The sequence below is a fragment of the Polypterus senegalus genome, chromosome 2 (genome assembly GCF_016835505.1).
Source record: "Polypterus senegalus isolate Bchr_013 chromosome 2, ASM1683550v1, whole genome shotgun sequence".
In the NCBI taxonomy this organism is placed as follows: domain Eukaryota; kingdom Metazoa; phylum Chordata; class Cladistia; order Polypteriformes; family Polypteridae; genus Polypterus; species Polypterus senegalus.
Window position 1 is genome coordinate 277,583,892 of NC_053155.1, and position 25,106 is coordinate 277,608,997.

Below are 25,106 nucleotides of genomic sequence, written 5' to 3' on the forward strand. Positions count from 1 at the left end.
GAAGTCGGATACTCAAAGAGATGTAGAAAGTAGACGAGTACAACGAGATAAGGCGCAAGGTGTAGAGAGAGAGAGGTGGCGAAGGCTAAAGAAAAGGCTTATGAAAGAAAGAAGAAAATCCCTTAAAAACGCAGGAGACTATAAATGTATGATGCTTCTTGGCACAACCACACATATTTCCCTGGACCCTAAATTATCTTTATTTAAGAGAGCATTCCTTGTCTTTCAAATTTATTTCGGTGAATTCAGGATATTTGCTTAAAAGCAACGAACCTGCTATAGAATAGTTTGGTCCTGCCATGGTTCTCTTTCCAAATGAAAATACCTTTAATAACGGTTATATTTTAACCAAGTAAATGATTCATTGTACAGTGAAGCGAGAGGACACAACAAGCTTTGGGAGCTAAAATATCAGTAAATAGTGGTGCGGCAGCACTCCTATTAATAACAATATGTACGTCTACCTTGGTTGCTACGGGAGAACAACAGCTGTTGCCATCTCAGAATTCGCTTCGACCCGGGGCATTGTGGGGCTGTTTGTAGTTTCTTCCGTTTTCGGTATCAGCCAATCGCAGACAACGACCTTACTTTTAGGCACCTCAACATCCATAATGCATTTGCAGCATTGCCTGAGGCGTGAGATTATTCTGCGGACATTGCTGCGTTAGGGACCTCGTACTTTCTGTTCATTCTTTAGTGTGGAATAATTATTCTCGAAATGTTGTTTTTTTTGATATGACTGTTTGTGAATTTAAAAGACAACGGTTGTTTAACCGTGGATTTAAGACTGGTTCTACTGTCAAGCGGTTGACCACAATACGAAAGCAGGGACAGGAACCTGCGCCGTTTTTTCCTTTAACGGGAAAAACAAAACTATTATAGTTGGATTTTCAGTTCGCACATTTACCGTAACCAGGCTGTAAAGTAGTCAAGAAATCAAGATACATTAGCTAAATCATGACTGAAACATAACGAAGCATCGTTTTAACAGCAAGGAAAGAAAATGTGAACCCCAAGCTGGAGTAAACTGGATAATAATGACGGACTCTCCGGCTTCAACAGGCTTTTTTGAATTCTGAAGAAAACTTTACACGATTTTTCTCGTTGATTTGTCTTTCCCTTTTTTGGATCCTGCAGCACGACATTACTTAATCGATCATAAAGAAATTGAGCAATTATGGGGGAATGCGGGGAGGACGTAAATGCTAATCTTATATCCCAGTCAACGGGAGACCACCAACTGGACAAAGCAATCTGGCAGTGGATGACTTGGGATAAGGTGAGAGGTGCCTGTTGGGGAAATTTGTGTATGCCTTTCTTCGACAAGGGTATAAAGATTTCATTATGACAGAATATGGCTTGCTCTGCATCGCCAAGGGGGCTTCCATAAATTTAAATGAGGACGAAAGCAAATACGTGACGCACCTTGTTACTAGATTACTGCCATAGATTGTGTCATGTATGGGGAACATTTTGCATCTCTTAATCAGAACCTGGTTTGTGAAACAAAAAAAAAAAATATGGTAAAGGTTTTAATAACTCCTGTACCCAGTCATTTTGTTAAGTATACAAGACATGATTTATTCAGGAGACCTACATCTATCTTTGCAAACCTCTACCTTTGTAGCTCTGGTAAGGTTTTATTGTAATTAGTACAAAAATTATACTCCTTGATTAATTTACCTTGTGCTCTCTGGTGTCATGGCTTCATTGATTTAAGTGACATTTTGGCACATCACTAGTCACTGCTGCATGGAGTGTGGTGATGCTGTTTCGATTGACGAAACAGACACCTTTGTTGTGCAATTGCAAGTTTAGGACAGTGACTTACTTTCTTCCTTAGTAAAATAAGCAAGTAAAAATCAACCTTTATTAAACAGCCACTCAGTAGAGCTATTTTTATTTTACAGAGCACCATTCCATGTACACTGATGTTTTTATATCTGTGATATTTATTAAGCAGGACAGTAACTTGAGCTCTGAGTCATAGGGTGAGGCAGAGCTGGATGCTGTACATGACCACTCACTCTGTCAAACCAACCGGCCAAGCTTTAATGTGTTAATAAACAAAAATGAAAACTACAATTAAAAGATTAGCGTGCCTTTCAGTGTTTGGTAGAAATGTTATTATATCCTATGTAGTCCTTTTTATTTTTTTTTACTATTGGATACTTTTCTGGTTATGAGGTGGACAAACTGAAGGTGCACTTTATAGATACATGGGTGTAATATTAATTTATTACAAATTTTTTAATCTATTGCTATTGTTTTAGCCTAGAAATGAAATGGCATTCATTGGCATCATTTTGGATAAAATTGCTGGGTTATGAACTCTTTACTGTATATTTGTAGAACCTGAAACATTATGTTTCTACTGAGGGTATTTGTTTTTAACTTGTGATAGGCACCCTGTTTACATAGTTACATATTTTCAGTGTGTTGCGTGAAATACGTTTTCACACATTTTGGCCTACTCAAGACCATACTCAAGGCCAATATCCTAATAAACCCAACCCATATAATAATTTGGTAGTAATTAAAGATACCCAATTCTGGACTCCATCTTCTTTCATCAGTCTACATAAAAAGAAAAACATGCTTAATCCATTTCAGGGTTGTAGGGAGCCTATCCTTACTGCAGTAAAGTAGAACCCAAACCTAGATTGGGCATTATTTTAACATGTCTGTAGATGATTTCAGCTTGATAAATCTCCTGACAGATTGTTACAGTTAATAATGAGGCATTTAATGAATAACATTCTGGTAAATTAGTACATTGATTGCCATGAAATTGTTTAGATATTTTTAAATCAAATAATCTTAGAGGGTCTGAATTATGGAATTTGGTTTATTTATTCTGGAACAGTAATTAATGTATAAGGCTTCATTACAACCACTATATTCACACATCACATCAATGAAAATGACTTTACAACTTATCAGTTATGGAATATACAGTATTAGTCATTTTTTAAGTATTGATGTAATCAGATTTGTATTACATTACATGTTGGGTACCTAGTACACTTGTTTTCATATTTCTACATTTGGAATGCTAGGAAGTTGAGCAAATGTTTGGGGTCATGGTAAGTTGTAGAGGAAATAAACCCTGCAACCTTCCTGTTTACAGTTCACAAAACATTAGCTGCAGAGTTACATGACTTGAAGGTGATTTTCAAAAATATGAAGAGACTGTTCACTAAGTAACTAGCAGGTTGGCCATGAAACATGAAGCTGATGCACTGTTTTTAAGAAGAACCTAAATATGCAGTATGGTGGGCGTACTTGACTCCAGTCTTGGAGATACACAGTGGCTGCAGGTTTTCATTCCAACCTGTTTTGTATTTAGAAGCTTTGTAATGAAACTTGCTGTTTAATTGTATTTCTTGTTTGTGCTTTCTTTCTTCCCAGATAATCTTTATCATATTGCATTTTGCATATTGCAATTTTTGCATTTTTCTGAGAGCCTTATCCATATGTTTTGTGACCCAGAAAAGATTTGTACCTCTTTGTCCTTCCCTTCTTTGTTATTAATTTCAAAACATTATATCAACAGGGATGCTTTATGATGCACAGGTTTAAATCAAAAGAGCTAGTGGGAGGTTCCTTTTTCATTTGTACCCCACTGTTAACTGATGACTGGTTAAGAAACTGGGCAACACTTAAAACCTTAATGCAACAGTTTTAAAACTTAAATGGGCAAACAAGTGTTTCTAAAATTTAACAAATGAGTTAACTAAAGCTATGCCCAAAAAAAACATACTGCTTTAATAGAAAATAAATGGGTTCTAATTAAAAGTGTGGTTAAAGCAAAAACCTACAGCCACTGCAGATCTCCAGGACCAGAGTTGAGTTCCACTTCAGCAGGGTTTTGACTGAGTGACGTCTGTGATGTATTTGTAACTGATTGGCAGATTGTGCCATGCACTGCAGGTAGGCTCTGGTACCCTTTAATTCAGGCTTTGCTTGAGTAGGTTGGAAAATGCAAGGATTATAAAGGGGAATTTATTTTGATTTTTTTCTGGATTTAAACTGACTTTCTTGGCAACCAGGCACAAGTGTAAATTGACCTGCATCAGGAATATATTGCTTTCATTTAATAAGGATATTTTGGTTTCTGTTTTTTCATGGACATTTTTTAATGTTTGTGGCAACCAGTTATTCATTTCATATACATTACATCTTGTGGTTGTGGGTGATTTACCTTTTGTGGGAACAGTAGTAGATGTAGAAACCGGCTTTTCATTTTACTCACTTTTGTACCTTAATTCATTATTAATTAATCCATAAATCAGTTTTTATTAATGTTGGATGTAATTAATAATTAGCGATGCATTTTACATGTACTTATAACGCTATGGTGTTTCAAATCCTCAGTGCAAAAGTATTGGCAGTTGATATAATTATGTTTTAAAGTTTGTACTATTGCACAGTTTACCTTTTTAATTTTGTTCTGTAGTGAGAAGTCAAGTAACATACCACCTTTTATTGGCTAACTAAAAAGATTACAATATGCAAGCTTTCAAGGCAACTCAAGACCCTTCTTGATTACATCTTGCCTGAAGAAGGGGCCTGTAGATGTAGACTTGTAGATGATCTTATGAGCTGTGAAATGGTTGATTTCCAATTGTTTGGAGATCTTTTTAAATTCCTTCCCAGACTCTGACATCTATAGTTTTCTTTCTGAAAGCCTCCAAGAGGTCTTTCAATCTAGGCATGGTGGTAACCACACTTGAACAACAAAGAGCTAACTAACCACACTAAATGTCTGAGGTTGAAATGAGACATGTTCCACCAAGATACTCTCTAGTGATGTTCTAATATTTTGCTCCTGATTCTAATGTTAGGTATTTAAAGTAGTGGTAAATGTAGGGGTGTACTTGTAAATTTCAGATGTGGAAAAGTATTAATGTTTATTTAAATTATACAATGAACTACAAAATGTACATTTGGCATATTGCTGGTAACAGACCAAAAAATAAAACCTTTATTTTTTTAATATGCAAATATATCATTATTATCGACAGTAGGAAAAGGTGTTTTTATATTTGCAATATTGATTCTCTTCTGTAGCTTTCACATCATTTACTAGCAACTTTTCCCTAAACTCTGTCATTTTCCCTACAACGTTTTGTATTTTCTACTTCTCCGTGCTCTTCCCTATAGCATAAACATGCTTTCTCCTTCTATCACAGGTTAGTTTTCTCATTTTATTTATTTCCCCCCCTAAAAACAAGCACACCAGCCAACTTCTTCCCACTGCTACAGCTCACCAGAGTTATCACCTATAGAGTAGTGGTTTTTAGCCTTCTTGACTTGTATATTATTTTTAGTTTATTGAGAATTTTGTCACGGACCTTTACAGATTTTCTAACATTACATTGAAGATTAGATTGTATTTGGGGGGTAAGGGTGGATGGTTTAGTTTCCTGCATCTGCATTTAGTAGCATTAGATCAGTTCAATATTGGGCAGATCGAGCTTACAGATATATTGCAGTGGAGAAGGCCACGGACTGGTGACATATTACTTTGCTAAAATACACACCTTGCCTGATTCTTTCAGAACAATAAAAATTTTTTGAGGGCTGGTTGCTGGTTCAAGGATCAACATTTGGGAAATACCACTGTAGACAAGTCATTTCCTCCTAGTGCACTCTGATTGGCCTCCAACCATTCATTACTCATAGCCTGTTCATTCTTCTCTCCCATTGTAGCCTAGCCACTGTTACAGGGCAAGAAGTTGCTCTGAACATCTCTGGTATATTTTATCCCCTAGCCCCAGATAAGGCATGCTCTATTTTCTGATTTAATCACTCTAACTGGATATATAAGAGAGAGTTTGCCTTGTGCGGTTCATGCTGAAGAAGGGGCTTTGTCGTCTTCCCATAGTTTCTCGGATTGGTTAAATTCTACTGGATGTTTGTCTTAAGTGATGAAATAAATTGGATGTGCTGCAGCTTTTTACTGCTGTTGTCTTTTTGTAAACTTTGCTTTTTTCATTAGTTTGTTTACTATCCGATCTTTCATATTAATACTAATTGCAGACAACTGACCTAATGTTACTACTTTTCTTTGACGTGAGCTCATTCAAGAAGTGCCATGCACTAATCAAACTAGGGTGTTTATTCAGCTGTTTTAACTATTTGTTAATAAAAAAGGCGAGATTTCTGCGTTTGAATGTTGCCTTCAAATGTTGATTTTAATTAAACAATATAATTGGAAAAAAATGCATAGCCCTAATGTGGCATATATATTTTTATATCTCTATCTATAGATACTGTTTAATTGATGATCAAATCTTTTTATGTCCACAGATGTCCAAAAAAGAAAACATTCCATGGAGTATATACTTACATTTTCAAATGGCTAACACCTTTGTCTAGGCCAGCTTACAGCATCAGTTTGTGTTTTAACTGTTTACTTTTTCTTCTGCAGTTAGAGCACAGGCAGGCGAAGCATAGTTCAGGTCTAATTCTTTAGCCCCTTTACATCTAAAACACACTTTAATTTGTAAACCACAAGAAAAAGAAACACTATGTGGTCACCTGTGTAATTATAACTGAAACTGGCTAAAAAAAAAAATAAAAAGAAGTGAAGAAAACAACTTCTAGGCAACTTTTATGTGGCACTCTTAATTTAAAATGTGGTATATTTTCATGAACTTTAAATCTTTTTTAATAAAAAGAAAAAATCTTTATATATTTTTGTATTCTGTTTTTAGTACATTTTAGTAACCTTACTAGTAGATAGGATTTGGTGAAAAGTGACTTGAAAGTGAATTTCCAACCTACAAAAGTGGCTGAAGAGTGTCCGCACCAGAAAAAGGTGCCAACTTGTCTGTAGTAAAACCTTATTAATATAAATGAGTGGTGGCTGGAGTATGTCTTAGCACCATCCATCCCATAGCTGACGCCATTCCTGACCAGGGCACACTTGCGTGCACATCTACACCCAATCATTCACTCATAAAGTGGTCAATTTTGAGTTGCCAGCTAACCTTGAAGAACATCTTTCAGGATGTGTGCTTTCAATATTTCAATAAAATAAATATTTTAGAAAGCACATCCTGTGAAGCAGATACCATGACTTATTGACCATGGCTATAGACTGCAAATAACAAAGTTGTTGGTATATCTCTCAAACTTGATGCCAAGCAGTTTAATTTTATTGATATGTATACTATGAAAAATAGATACCTGAAACAATTCAGTATACTTGAAACCTCCTTGGGATGGTGTGTACACCAGCGGGGCTGTGATTGAAATTACTTCATATTTGCACCTCTTTTGAGTCTTTTAATGGTTCTGATAATATTAGTTTATTTCTTCTTGGGAGCATGGTATTCTGCTGTACAAGTACATTATCACTGTACTTTTGGGACATTGCTAAGTACTTCCAGCAACTTTTAGATAGTACCAAGGGGTTTTTTAATGCTTGACGATTTAAGTCACAGCAAAGAATATTTAATCCAGCCCTGGGTACCAATTTATCATAAAATGATATCTTTGGTACCTAAAATCATAGGCTATAATGCAGGGGTTCCCACCATTTTTTGTCCTGTTTTACCCCCTGGGAACTTTTTGAAAGTAAATTCATCCCCATCCTGTTTTGCTCAGCAACTTCCAGCATAATAAAGTGATTGACACACAGGAAATTTTAAGATACTGTTTTTAACCATTTTATTTTAAGTTCAAATAACAACATTAATAGCACATAATAATGCTATTCAGAAACAACTAATGAAGTGCAGATACTGGTATACCAGAACAAAACACACTGAGTTGAAGAGACCACATCAATCAGTGTGATGTTTGTTATTGCCTTCACCCAGAATTTTGGAAATTCTTAAAACGGTTCTTCGTGTTGTCATTTTTTTTTTTTTTTAAAAGCAAATTTACTCCCCAAGCAGGTTAATTTGGGAGCCCCAGCTATAATGTAATTAATAATAATTACTTTCGGCCTTCTTAAATGGCCTTCCATTGACAAACCTTCTCCTGAGTTCAGAAGGTAGTCATTCATATGAAAAAGTTAAACAGTAGAGGACTGTAGCTGGAATGAGAATTGTCTAGAAATGTACACTTTGCATTTGGACATCCTGAAGGTCATCTCCTTGAGGTAGCATGATGTAGCCTCCTACGTTACAACATAACATTAGACTCTTTGCAACACTCTGAGCATTACCAGCCAATACAGACCAGTTACTTTGCATTTTGTGATGAAATTCAATGCCTCAAACATGCATTGTTTGGAAAGAGTTGTGCAGATAGACTTTGATGTAGGTGATGGAAAACCCTCTTTGACATTCAGAAATTATTGAACCACTTTTTTCCTTTTCAACCTCTACATCTCACTCAATCAAAATTGTTCATGCAGTTTTGATAATGTGTTTGAAAATGAGTGGTCTAAAGCAGGGTTTTGCTATTATAAGCTTGAGACTTCATATATTGGAAGATAAAGAAAGATCATTAACTATAAATTCTTTAACCCATTTAGAAGTGTGTATGCATTAATCAAAATTTGTCTAGTTTCATTCACTTTTGTCACTACCATTATAACAGACTAATTTCTCAAGACCTACAAAATGGATTACATTATGAATTAGTATTCCAAATCAGTTATTACAATAAAACTAAAAGAGTTGCCGGTAAATGCCAGTCTTTCCAGTTTCACAATTGAGACTAGTAGGGTTTAATGAATCTCACAGCTATCTGATATTTATTTTTTTATCTATGCTTTAATAAAAATATACATGGACAAAAGTATTGTGACACCTCTTAATTATTGAATTCAGGTGTTTCAATTAGACATATTGCCGCAGGTATATACAATCAAGCACCTAGCCGTGCAGTCTCCTTTTACAAACATTTGTGAAACAAAATGGGCCATTCTGTAGAGCACAATGGTATCAAGTGTGGTACTGTGATAGGATGCCACCTTTTGCAATAAGACGGTTCATGAAATTTCATCCCAAAGTCAGCTGTAAATGGCATTATTGGAAAGTGGAAGCATTTAGGAACAACAGGAACTCGGCCACAAAACTGAAGACCACATAAAGTCGCAGAGCAGGGTCAATGACTGCTAAGGTGCATGGTGGGTAAAAGTCACCAATGCACTGCTGATTCCATAGCTAAAGAGTTTCAAGGTTCCACTGTTATTCATGTCAGCACAAAAACTGCGCAGCGGGAGCTTCATGGAATGTTTTTCCATAAGTGAGCAGCGGCATGTAAACCTCATGTCACCAAGACAAATGGCAAGTGTCGGATTGAGTGGTGGTAATTTGTTACATATGGTGACAAATTGTGCTTCTCTGTTTGGCAGTCAGATGGCCAAATCTGGGTTTGGTGGATGCCAGGAGAATGTTACCTGCCTGGCTGCATTGTGCAGCTGTGAAGTTTAGTGGAGGAGGGATAATGGTGTGGGACTGTTTTTCATGGTTTGGGCTAGGCCCCTTACATCCAGTGAAGGGCAATCTTAATGTTTCAGCATATCAAGACATTTTGGATGACACTATGCTTCCAACTTTGTGAAAACAGTTTGGGGAAGGCTCTTTTCTATTCCAGCATGACTGTGCCCCAGTGCACAAAGCAAGATCCATAAAGACATGGTTGGATGAGTTTGGTGTGGAAGAACTTGACTACCCTGCACAGAGCCCTGACCTCAGCCCCATCTAACACCTTTAGGATGAACTAGAATGGAGATTGTGAGACAGACTTTCTCGTCCAATATCAGTGGCTGACCTCATAATTGCTCAACAGAATGAATGGTCACAAATTCCCAAGAAAGCCTCTAAAATCTTGTGGAAAGCCTTCCAAGAAGAGTGGAAGCTATTGTAGCTGCAAAAGGGGATCTATCTTCATACTAAAGTCCATGTATTTGAATACAGTGTCATTAAAGTCCCTGTTGGTGTAATGTCAGGCTTCCCAATACTTTTGCCCATATAGTGTATATGTAAAACTTTTTTAGCAGTGTTTTCATCAGAAAGTTATGCCATCTTGGTTGCCTTTGACTGTTGAAAAGTTTAATGTTCTGAATTGTTTATTCAGTTATATCTCCAAATAATTACATGATTAAGAAATAAGTTGAAAATGGCTCATTTTTTTCCCCTTTCTGTCCCACTTTGGATATTAAGACAGGTCAAGATGGTGAGAAGTTGTGTTGCAACTAAATGTATATGTGTAACGTTGGCTCAGTTGATAGCATTGACTGCATGCTATGCATCTGCTCAATCTGTCCCTGCAAGGGTACCATCAATAAACAAGCAATATCGGCAGAAATTCCTACCTTCTCTGGCATATAAAGATTTTTCAGTCTAAATACTAGGGCTGCAACCAACAATATTGATAATTGATTAATCTGGTGATTTATTTTGTCAATCGATCATTTGCATTATAAAAAAAATCATTTGAAATTAAGCATGTAAAGTTCATTAAATTGAATTTTTCACGAAATAAACAGGGCTATTTGTAGATATTTTAAATAAAATATAGGCTTTTATTTAATTTTTATAAAGTAATACATTAACAATAAATAGTTATAAATAGAACACTTTTGGCTCTGGGTGTGCAATGAGTACATACACACAATTTCCTTAAGACACAACAGTTTTTAATAAATTTAATTAAGCTTGCAGTGTGGCTTATGTATTCAGAATTACATTAAACTAACACTATAAAATTGAACGTGTAATTTAAACTGTTTTTTTCAGTTTCTGTGAAAGAGATGGTTCACAGGCAGAGCATCATGTAAATATCTGATCACCACAGTATGCCACTACAGAAGAGTCTGTTGCACCATCGTGACTTTATTAGTTTCTTCTTATTTTTTTATTTATTTTTTTTTTCTTTGCTAAGTCTACAGTAATGTTTGGAATTAGTTCAGTACATCTTACATTGTTGTCAGATGTTGGGGAAAGGTCCAGACTATTTTCATTTTGCAGAAAAACAAGTGGTTTAATTTGTGTGAAACCCAATTCTTCCTTTGTTACGTAATATGCTGAGTTTATTTTAACTGGAAGTTTATTTTTTTGCATTATCATTAGTCTTTTTTGAGTCTGGAAACTTTTTACCACCGCAGATTATTTGGCACATTAGCTTGCAGCCTACACACTGTCACATCCTGCTGAATGTCATTTGCTGTCGGGAGTGTGGTGTTAGATTTTCACGCTTCAAATGGTGTGATCCTGCCAGAAAATCTGTTACTAGCTAAATCATTTCTTGCACGTTATCACGTTTTCCTCATGATTGTATAAAAGCCAGCTGAAGTCCGATAGACAACTAGTCTAGAACTTTCGCTTTTCCACCCTGCTCCTATCCTTTGACTCGGAATGAGTGATGTTCTTTTCAGTCACGGTTAATATTCTGTGGGATTCATCACTGCTTTTTTCCATCTGTATGGTACTGGAGTCTTTGATTTCCTTTGCACACAAGACTGAAAAAAAAGTTTTCTGCTTGAACAGAAACGTACATTTCTTCGTAGCCATTTTTTTTTTTGTAAACGCACACGGTAACATTACATGTGTGGGGGAAAAAAAATGCAATTATGGTGCAATCTGAACATTGACTAGCTATTGGTTAATTATTTTTTTACTCGTCTATCATGATAGCTGTTACATGTACTAGTGTTTTATTTGCATTTAGAGGGCTGGACTACGACTCTGATTATTCCTCACTTCAAACTGTAAGTCATGTCATTCTGCCTAGCCCAACAAACATTACATTGATATATCTGTATCCTATAACTCTGCAATAACATTCTGTCATCCCAGTACTTGAAAGTCTTCCTCCTTCACAGAGCCTGTAACAATATGTGTCCTGTTGAAATGTTTGTGCATGTCTGTTGTGTTCTCGTGCCATAAGAGGGCAGACCTACACATTTTGCAAGTCACAAACTTTTTTGTCTGCGTTTAGAGCAATGTGCTCCCAAACTCTGGAAATCTTTGGTCGCACTGTCTTTTTTGGCACTTGTTTAACGTCTGCCTTTTTTCAAATGTATTCCTAACTGAATTAAGTAGTGATGCAATCAACTAATCAGTGAAAGGTTAGTGTCTAATATTTTTCATAATTGATTATTATCCATTATTGTGATTAGTTGTTGCATGTCCTACCATACTAAATTCTGAGTGAATATGAAGTGTGAGGTGGAAATTTGAACTTGACAAATCCTTCATGGCTATAATTTTCAAACTTTTTCAAAGTAATCTGTGGCATGTTTTAATTTAAGTGCCTTTTCATTAAAGGTTAGTGAAAGTTGCCTGCCATTTATTGTCAGCAGGGCTTCTGTGACTGACGATCAATTTTGACAAGTTTATCATTGACAAGTGATGAGGCTTTGGTATTTGCTCTCAGTTATAGAAGGGAAGGCTCATGGGTGAGGGTTGAATTAAATTTAGTTTTGTTAAGTTTGACTTAATTGTATGGGACATTACATGCTTTTAATAAATTCAATAAAAAATTATAAGGGAAACCTGACTAATGGATGAAAAGACCAATGAAATCCACAGATTTAGATGCCAGCAACAAGGCATACTTGCACATGTACATGAGTCAGTGCTCCTTACTTATACAAATGTGTGACTTTTAATTAATGTCTTTAATAAATATCTTAGCAACTGTATGCTTGCATGTACATTTTGGTCAAAGACTAGTGTGGTACAGTAACTATTAAAACTAGAAAAACTAGTTTTGTTTTCATTTTTATTTCCCCATTTTCATTTAGTTCTAGTTTTTATATAGTTTATTTTAGTTAACAAAATTATTTAGTTTTTCATTTACAGCATATTTTGTTTTAGTTAATGAGAAAAACACTGATCAACAGTCATCTTTTCTGTTTTTTTTCTTGCTGTCACTGGTACACCCTTGTGTTTGCACATTCATAAAGTAGCCTTCTCCTGAGGTCAGTTTTTGGTGCAGCACTATATAAGCCTATAGTTCATTTTCATGTACAACTAAGAACCTGTGAGTAATTTTGGAGGTCGAGAGCATAGTTAAATGTTCAACTTATTGCTGTTATAGAATACATTCATTCGTAGTTATTTGGCATGTTCTCCTTTCACTAATTTTTTCTTTCAAAGAAATAGTTTTTCTGCCCTTGTACACATTTTGGGCAGCTGCCTTATGAAGTCAGTGTTTTTGGTTTTAAACCCACACCCAGTCTTTGTCCTTTATTAAAGTTAGCATGTTCTTGGAACCCCACGGGTTATTTTCTCCAACATCATGCCAACCGGAGTTTTTATTTTCCGTTCCTCCCTGGCCATCTGAACATAGTTTGTAATTAGGCAAGACATTATGATTCTCCACTGTTAACTGTTTTTTTTTTTTTTTTTTTAACTTTCTTTTGTAACTGTTTATCTATTATTATGGTTAAGTACTTTGAGCTACTTTCATGTATGGAAATGTGCTATATAAATAAAACATATTTAGCTTTTTGGCATTTATCCAAGACGACCTGTAACATCTCAGGTACAACTTAATTATATTACTTTTGTTTTTCCAGTTGGAGCATAAGCAGGTGAAGTGACTTTCTAATGGCCAAACAATGTCATTATGCAGGATTTGAACCAAAGACCAAAGTTCACACTGCCTCCTGCTGTTGCTGCTGCTGCTGTTGGTGTTCTTACCCCTCTATATATAGTTTTCTGCTGTCTGCACTGGTTTTATTCCCACAACCCCAATGCCATTTAATATGAATTGCTTATGTCCACTTTGACCTCTGTGAGGGAACTGTGTAATGGGCTGGTTCATCCTTTTCATCTGGGGGTGCCAGGATAAGGTGTAGCCTTTATCAAACATGTTATGTTATGAGATGCCCATCAAAGTACCAATCTGCAAGGCCAAACAAGTCGAAAGTGAAGGGATAAAATTAATAGATTAGTTTCTGTTCTTAAATCTTGGGAAGACTATATCTAAATATTTGCATAAATGGTTAATACAATAGGGTCTGCATTATTTATGTGTCACAATCATTTATCCAAGTTGACCTAAACGAGTTTAATGAATTATATATTTTTTTATATAATACATAGGTTTTTTTCAATTTATTGCTCATAGTTACACATTTAGGTAAGAGCTAGAAGCAAAGTGATTTTTTGAAGACAGAGTTTACATTTTAAAGAATAGTTTCCTTATTTGTATTTTGCAGAATCCAAACACAAGGGCCCAGATCGAAAGCCTGGTGAAGGATGGTAAAGTTAAGGAGCTTCGTGAAAGACTGTGCCACAGAATGACCTTTGGGACTGCAGGCTTGCGCTCAGCCATGGGGGCTGGTTTCTCCCTTATCAATGATCTGACAATCATTCAGTCTACACAGGTCTGTTTGCTAAATAATATAAAAACGATAGTCTTGAGATTGCCACATGTAAGTTTTTTCTATCCCTTAAATCTGTAAAGAAAACTGTTAAATAGCAAGATGCTTTTATGTTTTTGTTTTTGTTTGTTTGTTTGTTTTTGTGTTTTTTTCTGACTCATTCCACCTGAAAGACCCATTAAATACACAGGATCAGATTTTACATTGCTGTATTGTTATTTTTCACTATAATATTACAGCAATGTAAAATCTGATCCTGTGTATTTATTTATTTTATTATTGATATTTTATAAGTGATATTTAACAGTTGAACAGCAGAGTTATTAGAAATAGACACAGATGTTAGTTATGTATTGCTAATAAAAGTCAAGAGGACCTTCAGAATATATATGACAGGTGTTAAGCGGCAGGCATCTAAAAGAGCTGTATACATCCAGAATTACTATGGTATAAAATTACAAAGGGTGCCAAACCTGCATCTATGCAGTGAGGCAAATCAATAGTCCCATTTAGCTGTCAGTGTTCAGCAATTATAATAAGAGATCATATTTCATGGATATTTAGAGTGTCAGTGTTAGGAAGAATTTGTGGATATTTATAAATACTTGGATGAGTTACATTTAAATAGTATGTAAGTACATGTCTTTATTTTGCATTGCCTATTTTATATATTTGGAATTGATCAAAGAGTTTAGTTGTGTATTTTGTTTGTGTTCTCTGGTAACACTTGAAGCTTTTAACTAGTCAGAATTAAGATTTTTAGTTCATTATATGTACCAATTTTATTTATTTGAAATACAGTTGTATATTGTTCTACAGTACACTTCTCATGTTCATCTTCTGACAGAAAATAAACAATGTTTAAACCAAATTTAACCTTATGATATTTTCACATCCTGCTTAGGCGTAAAAAGAAACCGTTAAGCTTGACAACAATAGTGATTTAATTTATATTGTGATTAGTTATGAGTGAACATTGCTGAGTTCGCTTCGATGTCAATTCCCCGAAATCACAGAAATGTTTGGCGATATTTGCTGAACTTGCCAGATTTCATTAAAATCAACGGGGAAGGACTAACTGAACTAGATTTGAGTGGATTATAATGATGCAATCATCTTTATATTGTCCCTGAGGATTAGGGAAACATCTGCCAGCTATACTGCACTGATTATGGTGGCCAAAAAGATGACCTGACCTGAGCTGTGTGGCGGCAGTGCCAACCACTGTACCACCATGCCTGTGTGATATCAAAGAAGAAAGAATGCATTCAGAGTTGCACAATTATAGATTTCGTCAAAACAAAGCAGAAATACCAAAATCGTAGTCAAAGGACAGAAAAAAATGTCTGTCTTTTAAAGGCAGAAAATTCAAAGTGGCATATCTTGACTGAAGCTGTTGGCTTTTTGTTTTTTGAAGTTGTGCTGAAGGCTTTCTAAACTTTCTGTGCATGCTTCCTTTGTACTTTTTATTCTATCAAAAAGATAGAAACATCTGTAAATAGTAATAAATCTTTCGTTATTATTATTTCATAGAGTCTCTTGTGTTTGGAGTGAGGGGTGTAGGGCTTGTTCAAGGTTTGTTTTGACTCTTGCCCTGCCACATGGCTAAATATTATGCATGCATGGGGCAATCGCCTCCTTTTCTTATATTGACATGGAACTCGAAGATTGACCTGCACATTTTTGCTACAAGCACCGATAACTCACCCTACAGAGTCTGTAATGCAAATGATCAGCTTTATATACCTGGGGAGGGTCCCACCAATGTTGATTGTTACATCTCCTGAGGATGTCACAGTGGCCTCACAAAGCATTCTGGAGCCAAATTATCCATAAATAATTCACTGAACAAGGGCAGATGCAGCAAATTTGCTGCGAATAACACGTTGGCGAAACACATTTCATGATATATACCAATATCGACTGGTATGAAAAATCATGATAAGATTTTTTTCCATATTGCCCAGCCCTGTGTGTGGGTGTTTATAGTGCCAGTGATTTCAGTGTGATTGATTGATCCTGTGCAGTTGCTACTGAATTCTTCTACGGTGGCTTACTATGCCACATATGTGTTAGATTGGTTTATGATACAGATTAGTTGAATACAGATTTGCTGAATTTGAAGTGTGCCTTATTAGGCATAATGCACAGTCACCTAAACCACCATCTTTTTTGTATATACAGTGTGTGATAATCACCAGGAAGAGAAAGTTTAATCTGTAATAAATTTTGGCAGAAATTAGTCGTATGCCAAATTACAGAGAAAGGCTATATGTTCTGTGCTAATTTAAATACTTAAAAGTCCTACCCTGTGAGAAAGTAGTAAGCATTAATTAAAGGGCTGTCCCTGCCCTGTAGGAAGCAAGTGCTCTGATGCATTCATTTTTATACATAATGTAAACATTCAAAAGTCAATATTTACATTACAAAAAAAAAAAAAAAAAGAATCAAAATGAAATTTATTTTAGTGCTTTGTAAAGGACTGGTGTATCCTCTGAGCTTTATTCTTTTCATGCTGAAAAGCTGTCTGGGTAGGTGCAGACATGGAAGGACATAGTTAGAGAAAGAGTACTGGAAAATCAGGTTTTAAAAAGTTAAATCCATTAGCTAATTATCCCCTCTTAGAGAGGTGGCATTGAAAAATGATTGAGTAATTGGTGTGTATCTTATTTGCTACAAATTAAATATAAATATTTTTTTATTGCATCAGATTTCCTAATTTATTATAATAAGGAGTTCAGAACGCCATTGTTTACTTTGAATTATAAGCTGAATTATTGAATAAGGGTTAGACTTGTTAGATTTGCTTTTGAGGTCAAAGGGTATCCTGTTATGCCCAGCAGGCAATGTCAGGTTACACCTTGAAGCTACTTGCATTGAGTTTTACATGGGAGGCACATAACAAAGTCTGCCGTTGAAAAGTTGCACCATTCATAAGTCGTTGGAGTGAGAACACCATTAGTGACTTGTAGTATATGACTAATTATAAGGTTGTTTTCAGAGTTTTCACAATGAGTCCATGACACAACTTGCATTGTGCATGTAGTGCAAAGTGAAGGTGATTTTAGCAGGCATGTAAACAACCAGTCAACACAGGCAACTTGATCACATTAAGTCTCCTTCAAAAAATATTCACAGCAACATAATAAATTAATTCAATTTTCTTTGAGACCTGATGCTAAAAAGCTGGAGACTTCACGAGAACCATTACTGAAGTGCGCCTGTTTTACATTGTGTCCATCCATAGCCATGGAATAACAAGCCTGCAGGTGTAATGGATGAATCTGGTGCCTTTGCCTTAAATGCACTTTACACTACTGCTGTTTTTGAAGGTGTATATTATTCAAATACAAGTTTTTTGATTTTCTTTAGTATACTGACTCTCGTTCAGGTTATGTTACAATGCTATAATGTGGGAGAGTTGTTGGTGATTTTTATATGGTTATACCTTTGGGTATATCACCCATATTTAATAGTATTTTGTGACTGAAAACATGATAGATTATGTGTCCGTTATCCAATAAGATTTTGAGGTTGTTTATTGATGTTCGGATTCCTATTATCTCATTTAATTACATGTGTATTCATCTTTTTTCATTATATGTTCATCTAATTAATTATTTTTGTGCAATGCATGATATTCCACTAGATTTTATCATATCTAGCTTTCTCTTTACTATTATATTGTTTAATTGGTGATTACAAAATTATTGCTCTGGAAGACGAGAATCCCACAGATGAGTGGCTTTGATTCTACACAAAAATGCAAGACAGTGTGTCACAAAGGAATATGTCTGGCAAAGTGCAGATGGTTCTTTAATATGCAAACTACAAAAATATGGTGGTAGTAGTAGAAATCACAGGAGCAGAGTAATGGAGGCTATTTAAGAATGAGCTGAACTAATGTAAAAAGGAAGATAATGTGTTATTGTAATGGGCAAGTTCCATACAGCAGCTTGAAAAAGGAAGAGGCCCTTTTTAAAATGGGAAAAATTTTACATAAGGTAAAAAAAAAGACAGAGGAGTAATGTTGGTAGGATTTTGTAAATAAATCCGATTAGATGGATAGTCGAATGGACAAATGTAGCCATGTTCATTACATTCTAATAAATGTAAAGCATCTCTTTCTTTATTAGGGCAGTATTTGAGGCTGAATTAAAATGAAAGTTAAATGGATTCCAGCTCTGAGCGGATTGTTCACCCTCACATAGTTTTTCACACCACTGTATGTGTACTATTTGCCCCTTCCTAATTTCTTATTCTTTTGCATGTTTGTCACACAAAATGTTTCTGATTTTTTTTTCTCCCTAAATAATAAAAACTATCATTTAAAAACTGCATTTTGTGTTTACTTGTGTTATATTTGACTAAGGGTTAAATGTGTTTGATGATCAGAAACATTTTGTGTGACAAACATGCAAAAGAATAAGAAATCAGGAAGGGGGCAAATAGTTTTTCACACCACTGTAAATCATGCATTTTTATTTCAAAACTAATTCACAATAGATGTGACAATAAGATTAGCCCTTTTTAAAGTTTGTGTGATTTAAGTTAAACCAACCAGGAGTTCGAAAGAATAGGCACAATACCAATAATCCAAAACTGTAATTCAAGTGCCGTAGAATGAAAGTGACATACCTACAATGAAAGTATTAAGTTTGTTTTCACTTGGATTTTTTAGAAAAGCAGCAGTGAATTTGTGATTAGGAAAGCCACATGCATTTAACTAAGAGAAATGCCAATGTGTATATAAAAATTGACATTACAAATTAAAATCAAGGCATAAAAATCTTGTATTAAGAAGAATTTGTTTAACCTTACATAAATTGTGTGTGTGTGTGTAGTGTTTGGGTAGTGAAATTGTTTCTCTTCAGTGAGCCAGTTTTACAATAAATTGTTTTTCCCTTTTACAGTATGTGTTAAAACTCTATTTGCTTTTTTCTTTTGTATATGTAACATTGCTTATTTTTAAACCACAATGTAATTTAAAACTAAAAAAGCTTTCAATGTGTTGCTATATTTTACCTTTTAAATATAGGGTATCTATCGCTACTTGGAAAGATGCTTTCCTGACCTGAAAAAGAGGGGCTTTGTGATAGGATATGATACACGTGGACATGCCTCTACCAACTGCAGTAGTGAAAGGTAATTTGTTTCTTACCTTTTTTTTAAGTATACGTGGACCAATAGGTTTATTTCAAGTGGTCTGTGGTAATCCAGTTTATTGTTTAACATGTAGATATAATGAGCACACATTGCCATTAATATTCTCTGTTTGACATACTGTGCTAATGTAAAAGCACCAATATTTTACATTTGTGTCCTCTGTAATGTCCGTATCTGCATAAAACAGGTCATGCAGTTTAGCCTTAAGTTTAGACTCAGCCTTTTATGGCCTAGAGCTGGCAAGACATGCAAGTGCCAAAGGATCATATTATACCTAATGATGGAACACTGCCTAAGTATGCTACAGTATATTATTAAGTGATTTATTATTTCATTTAATGTCAGTTAGAGCAAAATACAATCGGATTACAGTATTGGGTAGTGCAACACTGAGAATTTTTCAACAAGAATTTGTTTCTGTTTTGAAGTTTATTTTTTACTTGTCTACATTTTTTCCCCATTTAAGGTGAAATGCAAAAGTTGAAAGGGTGTTTTTTGATATACATATTGGTGGCCACTAGAGAGTGCCACAGAGCCACAAACACTGGACATAGCTACCTTGGACACTGTTTGAGGGTAAAAGAAAATGATTTTGTGAGCATTGTCATCCTCCTCCTGATTCTGACTCTGAAAGTGAAGCATGGCGCCTCCTTTTAGTTTGGAGCCAGGAGTACTTTCGGTGCCACAGCTTGGCACGACAAAAGCAATTCTGGGCCATATGGAAGCTGCACAAAACAGAGAAGTCTTCTCCCAGTAGCACCCAAGGATGCCAATGGGGTTGAACTTCCGAAGTACGAGTCTCAGGCAACCCTGTGGTTGGTCAATCTGGGACCAAGCCAGAGGAGCACTGCCACAGCTTGCACTGGGGGATGACTTGTTTCTGAAATAATGTCTCCTAAAGTCCATCCATTATCCTTCCCATCCAACTCCATTTCTGTTGTATGTCCTTTACAGCCTCACGGCAAGGCATCGCCATCCCAGTTGTGATGCCAGTCCATCCATTATGGCATATATATATGGAAGAGAAGGTCTGTGATACGGTTTGCATATTAGCAGTTGGAGATCCACAAAGGGAGAAAATGAATCACGTATCATAAAGTAGTTTTTATTCCTGAGCTTTCAACCCCTACCAGGGGTCTTCATCAGAGGATAATGCTTAGACTTACAAGAATCAAAGGCAATATATAGCATTACCTTACATGTGGCTAGGTCTGTGTGGGGGGGGTGAGGTTGTTGGGAGTAAAGTCTTGTTTATTAAGAATAAGTTCTTAAGTTTGTATATGCTGGATTTATGTCCAAGTGTCTGTTGATGGCGTTCTCATTTGATAACCAGGATTCAGCCAGCTCTCTAGCACTTTTATTATTGGCTTTAAATTTTACTTGTACATCGTCCCAATTAAATGTATGTCCTGTTGATTTAGTATGCTTATAGATCAATGACAGTGCGTCCTTTCTTCTGACGGCGTTGCGGTGTTCCTATATACATGTTGCGATTCTTTTTGAAGTTTGTCCTATGTATACCGCTGAGCACGAACTGCATGGAATGCTATATACTGCGTTTAGTGTTTCTGCTGTCGATTTCTTGTTTTTGCCATTAAAGAGGACCGTGCGCAGATTGTTCATGGGTTTGTGTGCTATTCTGACACCTGACTTGGCCAGGATGCGTGCAGCACCTTCAGACACATTGTGGTGATAAGGGAGTGAGTGCCAGGTTGGGTGGGGGTTATGATTCAAGTCAATTGTTTGTTGAGTTTTTTGGCGTCTTCTGTGTAGGCTTCGATTAATGAATGTTTTCGAGTATCCGTTTGAAGTGAAAAGGTGGAAGAGATAGCGTCTCTTTCATTTTTGTTTCCTTCGTATTACAATGGTTGTGGACTCTTCTGAATAGAGTTTTAACACCGCCCGCTTATGAGATATCGGGTGGTTGCTGGCGAAGTGTAATATCTTGTCTGCATAGCATTCTTTACGGTAAACACTAGTAGTCAGGGTGGCATCATTACTTCTTTCAATGTAGATGTCCAGGAAGCTGATGTGTCGGTTAGTTTCTTTCTCCATTGTGAATTGGATTGCCGGAATATTGAGTTGATGTGCTTGTAGAATTATTCAGTATATATATATATATATATATATATATATATATATATATATATATATATATATATATATATATATATATATATATATATATATATATATATATATATATATATATATATATACACACACACAGTCCCTGACAAAAGTCTTGTCGCTTGTGTACAAATTGACCTGAAGTGCCGCTAAAATATATTTCTAATCAAGATTTTGTTACAAGAAATGGGTCATTTCAATCCCATGGGCTTTTGTAATAATATTTCAGTGCAAAACGAAACTGACAAAAAGTATTCACAGCTTGGTAAAGCCCATTGAGTCAATTTTTGGCAAGACATAAGTGTTGTTGCCTTGTCATATGAGTTTCACCTGTGACTAATAATGGATCAATTAGGTCTCAGGTGTGTATAAAAAAAGAACCCCAGTACACTAGACCTTCACATCAACTGCAATTAGACCTCTGCAAACATGCCTAAGATTCACCCTGAGACAAAAGTGTTGATTATCAAGAGGCTGAAGACCAATGTGTCTCAGCGTCAAGTTCAGAGGATAAAAAAAGCATTTGAAGAGACTGGAGACGTTTTTGACAAGCCCAGTTCAGGAAGACCCGGCAAGACAACTGCTCGAGAGGACCGTTTGTTGGCTCGAAAATCCAAGGCCAGCCCATTTTCCACTGCAGCAGAGCTCCACGAGACCTGGTCACCTGAAGTTCCTGTGTCAACCAGAACAGTTTGTCGGATTCTGTCTCGAAATGGCCTCCATGGTCGAATCAGTGCCCATAAGCCAGCACTAAACAAAAGACAATTGAAAAACCTTGTGGCATTTGCCAAGGCCCACAGCCTGCTAAAAGGATGGACGCTGGAAACGTGGCAGAAGGTGGATTTTTCAGATGAATCTTCTGTTGAATTACACCACAGTCACCGCAAATATTGCAGGGTACAAACTGGAACCCGCATGGAGCCAAGATTTACCCAGAAAACAGTGAAGTTTGGTGGAGGCAAAATCATGGTCTGGGGTTACATCCAGTATGGGGGTATGCGAGGGATCTGCAGGGTGGAAGGCAACATCAATAGTCTAAAATACCAAGAAATCTTAGCTACCTCTTAAATTCCCAACCATAAAAAGGCCAAATTCTGCAGCAGGATGGTGTTCCATCGCATACTTCCATCTCCACATCAAAGTTCAATAAAGCGAAGAAGATCAAGATGCTCCAGGATTGGCCAGCCCAGTCACCATACATTGAACATCATTGAGCATATGTGGGGTAGGATGAAAGAGGAAGCATGGAAGACGAAACCAAAGAATATTGATGAACTCTGGGAGGCATGCAAGACTGTTTTCTTTGCTATTCCTGATGACTTCATCAATAAATTGTATGAATCCTTGCCAAACCGCATGGATGCTGTCCTTCAAGCTCATGGAAGTCATACAAGATTTTAAATTTGGATCTCACAGCACCACTATTTAATTTGCTGACATATTTTTGGATTTGCAGTAATGTCGTTCATTTTCTGTATAGGCGACAAAACTTTTGTCTTGCCCAAATTTTGACCTTTCTGTCTTGTTTAAATGATAAATCTTTTTTCAGTGAAACTAATTTATTTCAGTGCATTAAACATCATTTGGGAGGGCTTTAGCTTTTCAGGAGTTTCTACAAAATAGAGAAGCGCCAAGACTTTTGTCAGGGGCTGTGTGTGTGTGTGTATGTGTTATAACAACAATTTAAGTAAAGCTTAGCATAATATATATATATATATATATATATATATATATATATATATATATATATATATACTCACCTAAAGCATTATTAGGAACACCTGTTCAATTTCTCATTAATGCAATTATCTAATCAACCAATCACATGGCAGTTGCTTCAATGCATTTAGGGGTGTGGTCCTGGTCAAGACAATCTCCTGAACTCCAAACTGAATGTCAGAATGGGAAAGAAAGGTGCAGACTTTCAGCTTTAATTCAGTGGGGTGAACAAAACGATTTCATAAAAATTTGAGGCAACTAAAGCATTTTTTTAAACACAATCCCTTCATTCCAGGGGCTCAAAAGTAATTGGACAATTGACTTAAAGGCTATTTCATGGGCAGGTGTGCCATCCTTAACACTAGAAGTCCATCGTTATGTCATTATCATGTGCTTAAGCAGATAAAAGGCCTGGAGTTGATTTGAGGTGTGGTGCTTGCATGTGGAAGAGTTTGCTGTGAACAGACAACATGTGGTCAAAGGAGCTCTCCATGCATGTGAAAGAAGCCATCCTTAAGCTGCTTGTAAAAACAAAAGGAACCCATCCATCGCCTTTTCCTGTAAGAAGCAATGTACACACTTTCTCTATGCTGTGGAGAAATTGCTACAATATTACGTGTATTTTTGAGCATGCCCGTTTGAGCAGTATAAAAGTATTGAAAAGTATAACAAAACAACGGGCAGATGGGGAGTGTCTGATGAGTGGCAAAATCTACAGTTTGGTACATCTGAACGCGACTGAGAAAGAAAGCAAGCACTGGTGAACTCAGCAACGCGGAGAGGTGTGAAGGGATTTAAGAAAAAGTAATTCTAGTGTTAAGCTGCAAAACATAAAAACCCATCTGAGAAATTGCTACAATATTACGAGTGGCAAAATCTACCTGGATGTCCACGGAAGACAACAGTGGTGGATGATCGCAGAATCATTTCCATGGTGAAGAGAAACCCCTTCACAACAGCCAACCAAGTGAACAACACTCTCCAGGGGGGCGATCGATATCCAAGTCTACCATAAAGAGAAGACTGCATGAAAGTAAATACAGAGGGTGCAGTGCAAGGTGCAAGCCACTCATAAGCTCAAGAATAGAAAGGCTAGATTGGACTTTGCTAAAGAACATCTAAAAAAGCCAGCACAGTTCTGGAAAAACATTCTTTGGACAGATGAAACCAAGATCAACCTCTACCAGAATGATGACAAGAAAAAAGTATGGAGAAGGCGTGGAATGGCTTATTATCCAAAGTATACCATATCATCTGTAAAACACTGTGTGATGGCTTGGGCATGCATGGCTGCCAGTGGCACTGGGACACTAGTGTTTATTGCTGATGTGACACAGGACAGAAGCAGCTGAATTAATTCTGAGGTGTTCAGAGACATACTGTCTGCTCAAATCCAGCTAAATGCAGTCAAATTGATTGGGCGGCATTTAATGATACAGATGGACAATGACCCAAAACATACAGCCAAAGCAACCCAGGAGTTTATTAAAGCAAAGAAGTGGAAAATTCTTGAATGGCCAAGTCAGTCACCTGATCTTAACCCAATTGAGCATGCATTTCACTTGTTGAAGACTAAACTTCGGACAGAAAGGCCCACAAATAAACAGCAACTGAAAGCCGCTGCAGTAAAGGCCTGGCAGAGCATTAAAAAGGAGAAAACCCAGCAACTGGTGATGTCCATGAGTTCAAGACTTCAGGCTGTCATTGCCAGCAAAGGGTTTTCAACCAAGTATTAGAAATGTACATTTTATTTCCAGTTATTTAATTTGTCCAATTACTTTTGAGCCCC

The 25,106-nt window shown here is 36.3% G+C and overlaps 1 protein-coding gene across 1 annotated transcript in view; it reads left to right on the forward strand.

The window, feature by feature from the left end:
- Positions 1-620: 620 nt before the first annotated feature.
- pgm2l1 (phosphoglucomutase 2-like 1) overlaps positions 621-25,106 on the forward strand; it is a 66,565-nt gene continuing 42,079 nt past the window's right edge. The window contains exons 1-3 of the mRNA XM_039745636.1: positions 621-1,279; positions 14,138-14,305; positions 19,341-19,447. Coding sequence (XP_039601570.1) covers positions 1,178-1,279; positions 14,138-14,305; positions 19,341-19,447 — 377 coding nt within the window. The 5' untranslated portion in view covers positions 621-1,177. The remainder of the gene's footprint in view (positions 1,280-14,137; positions 14,306-19,340; positions 19,448-25,106) is intronic.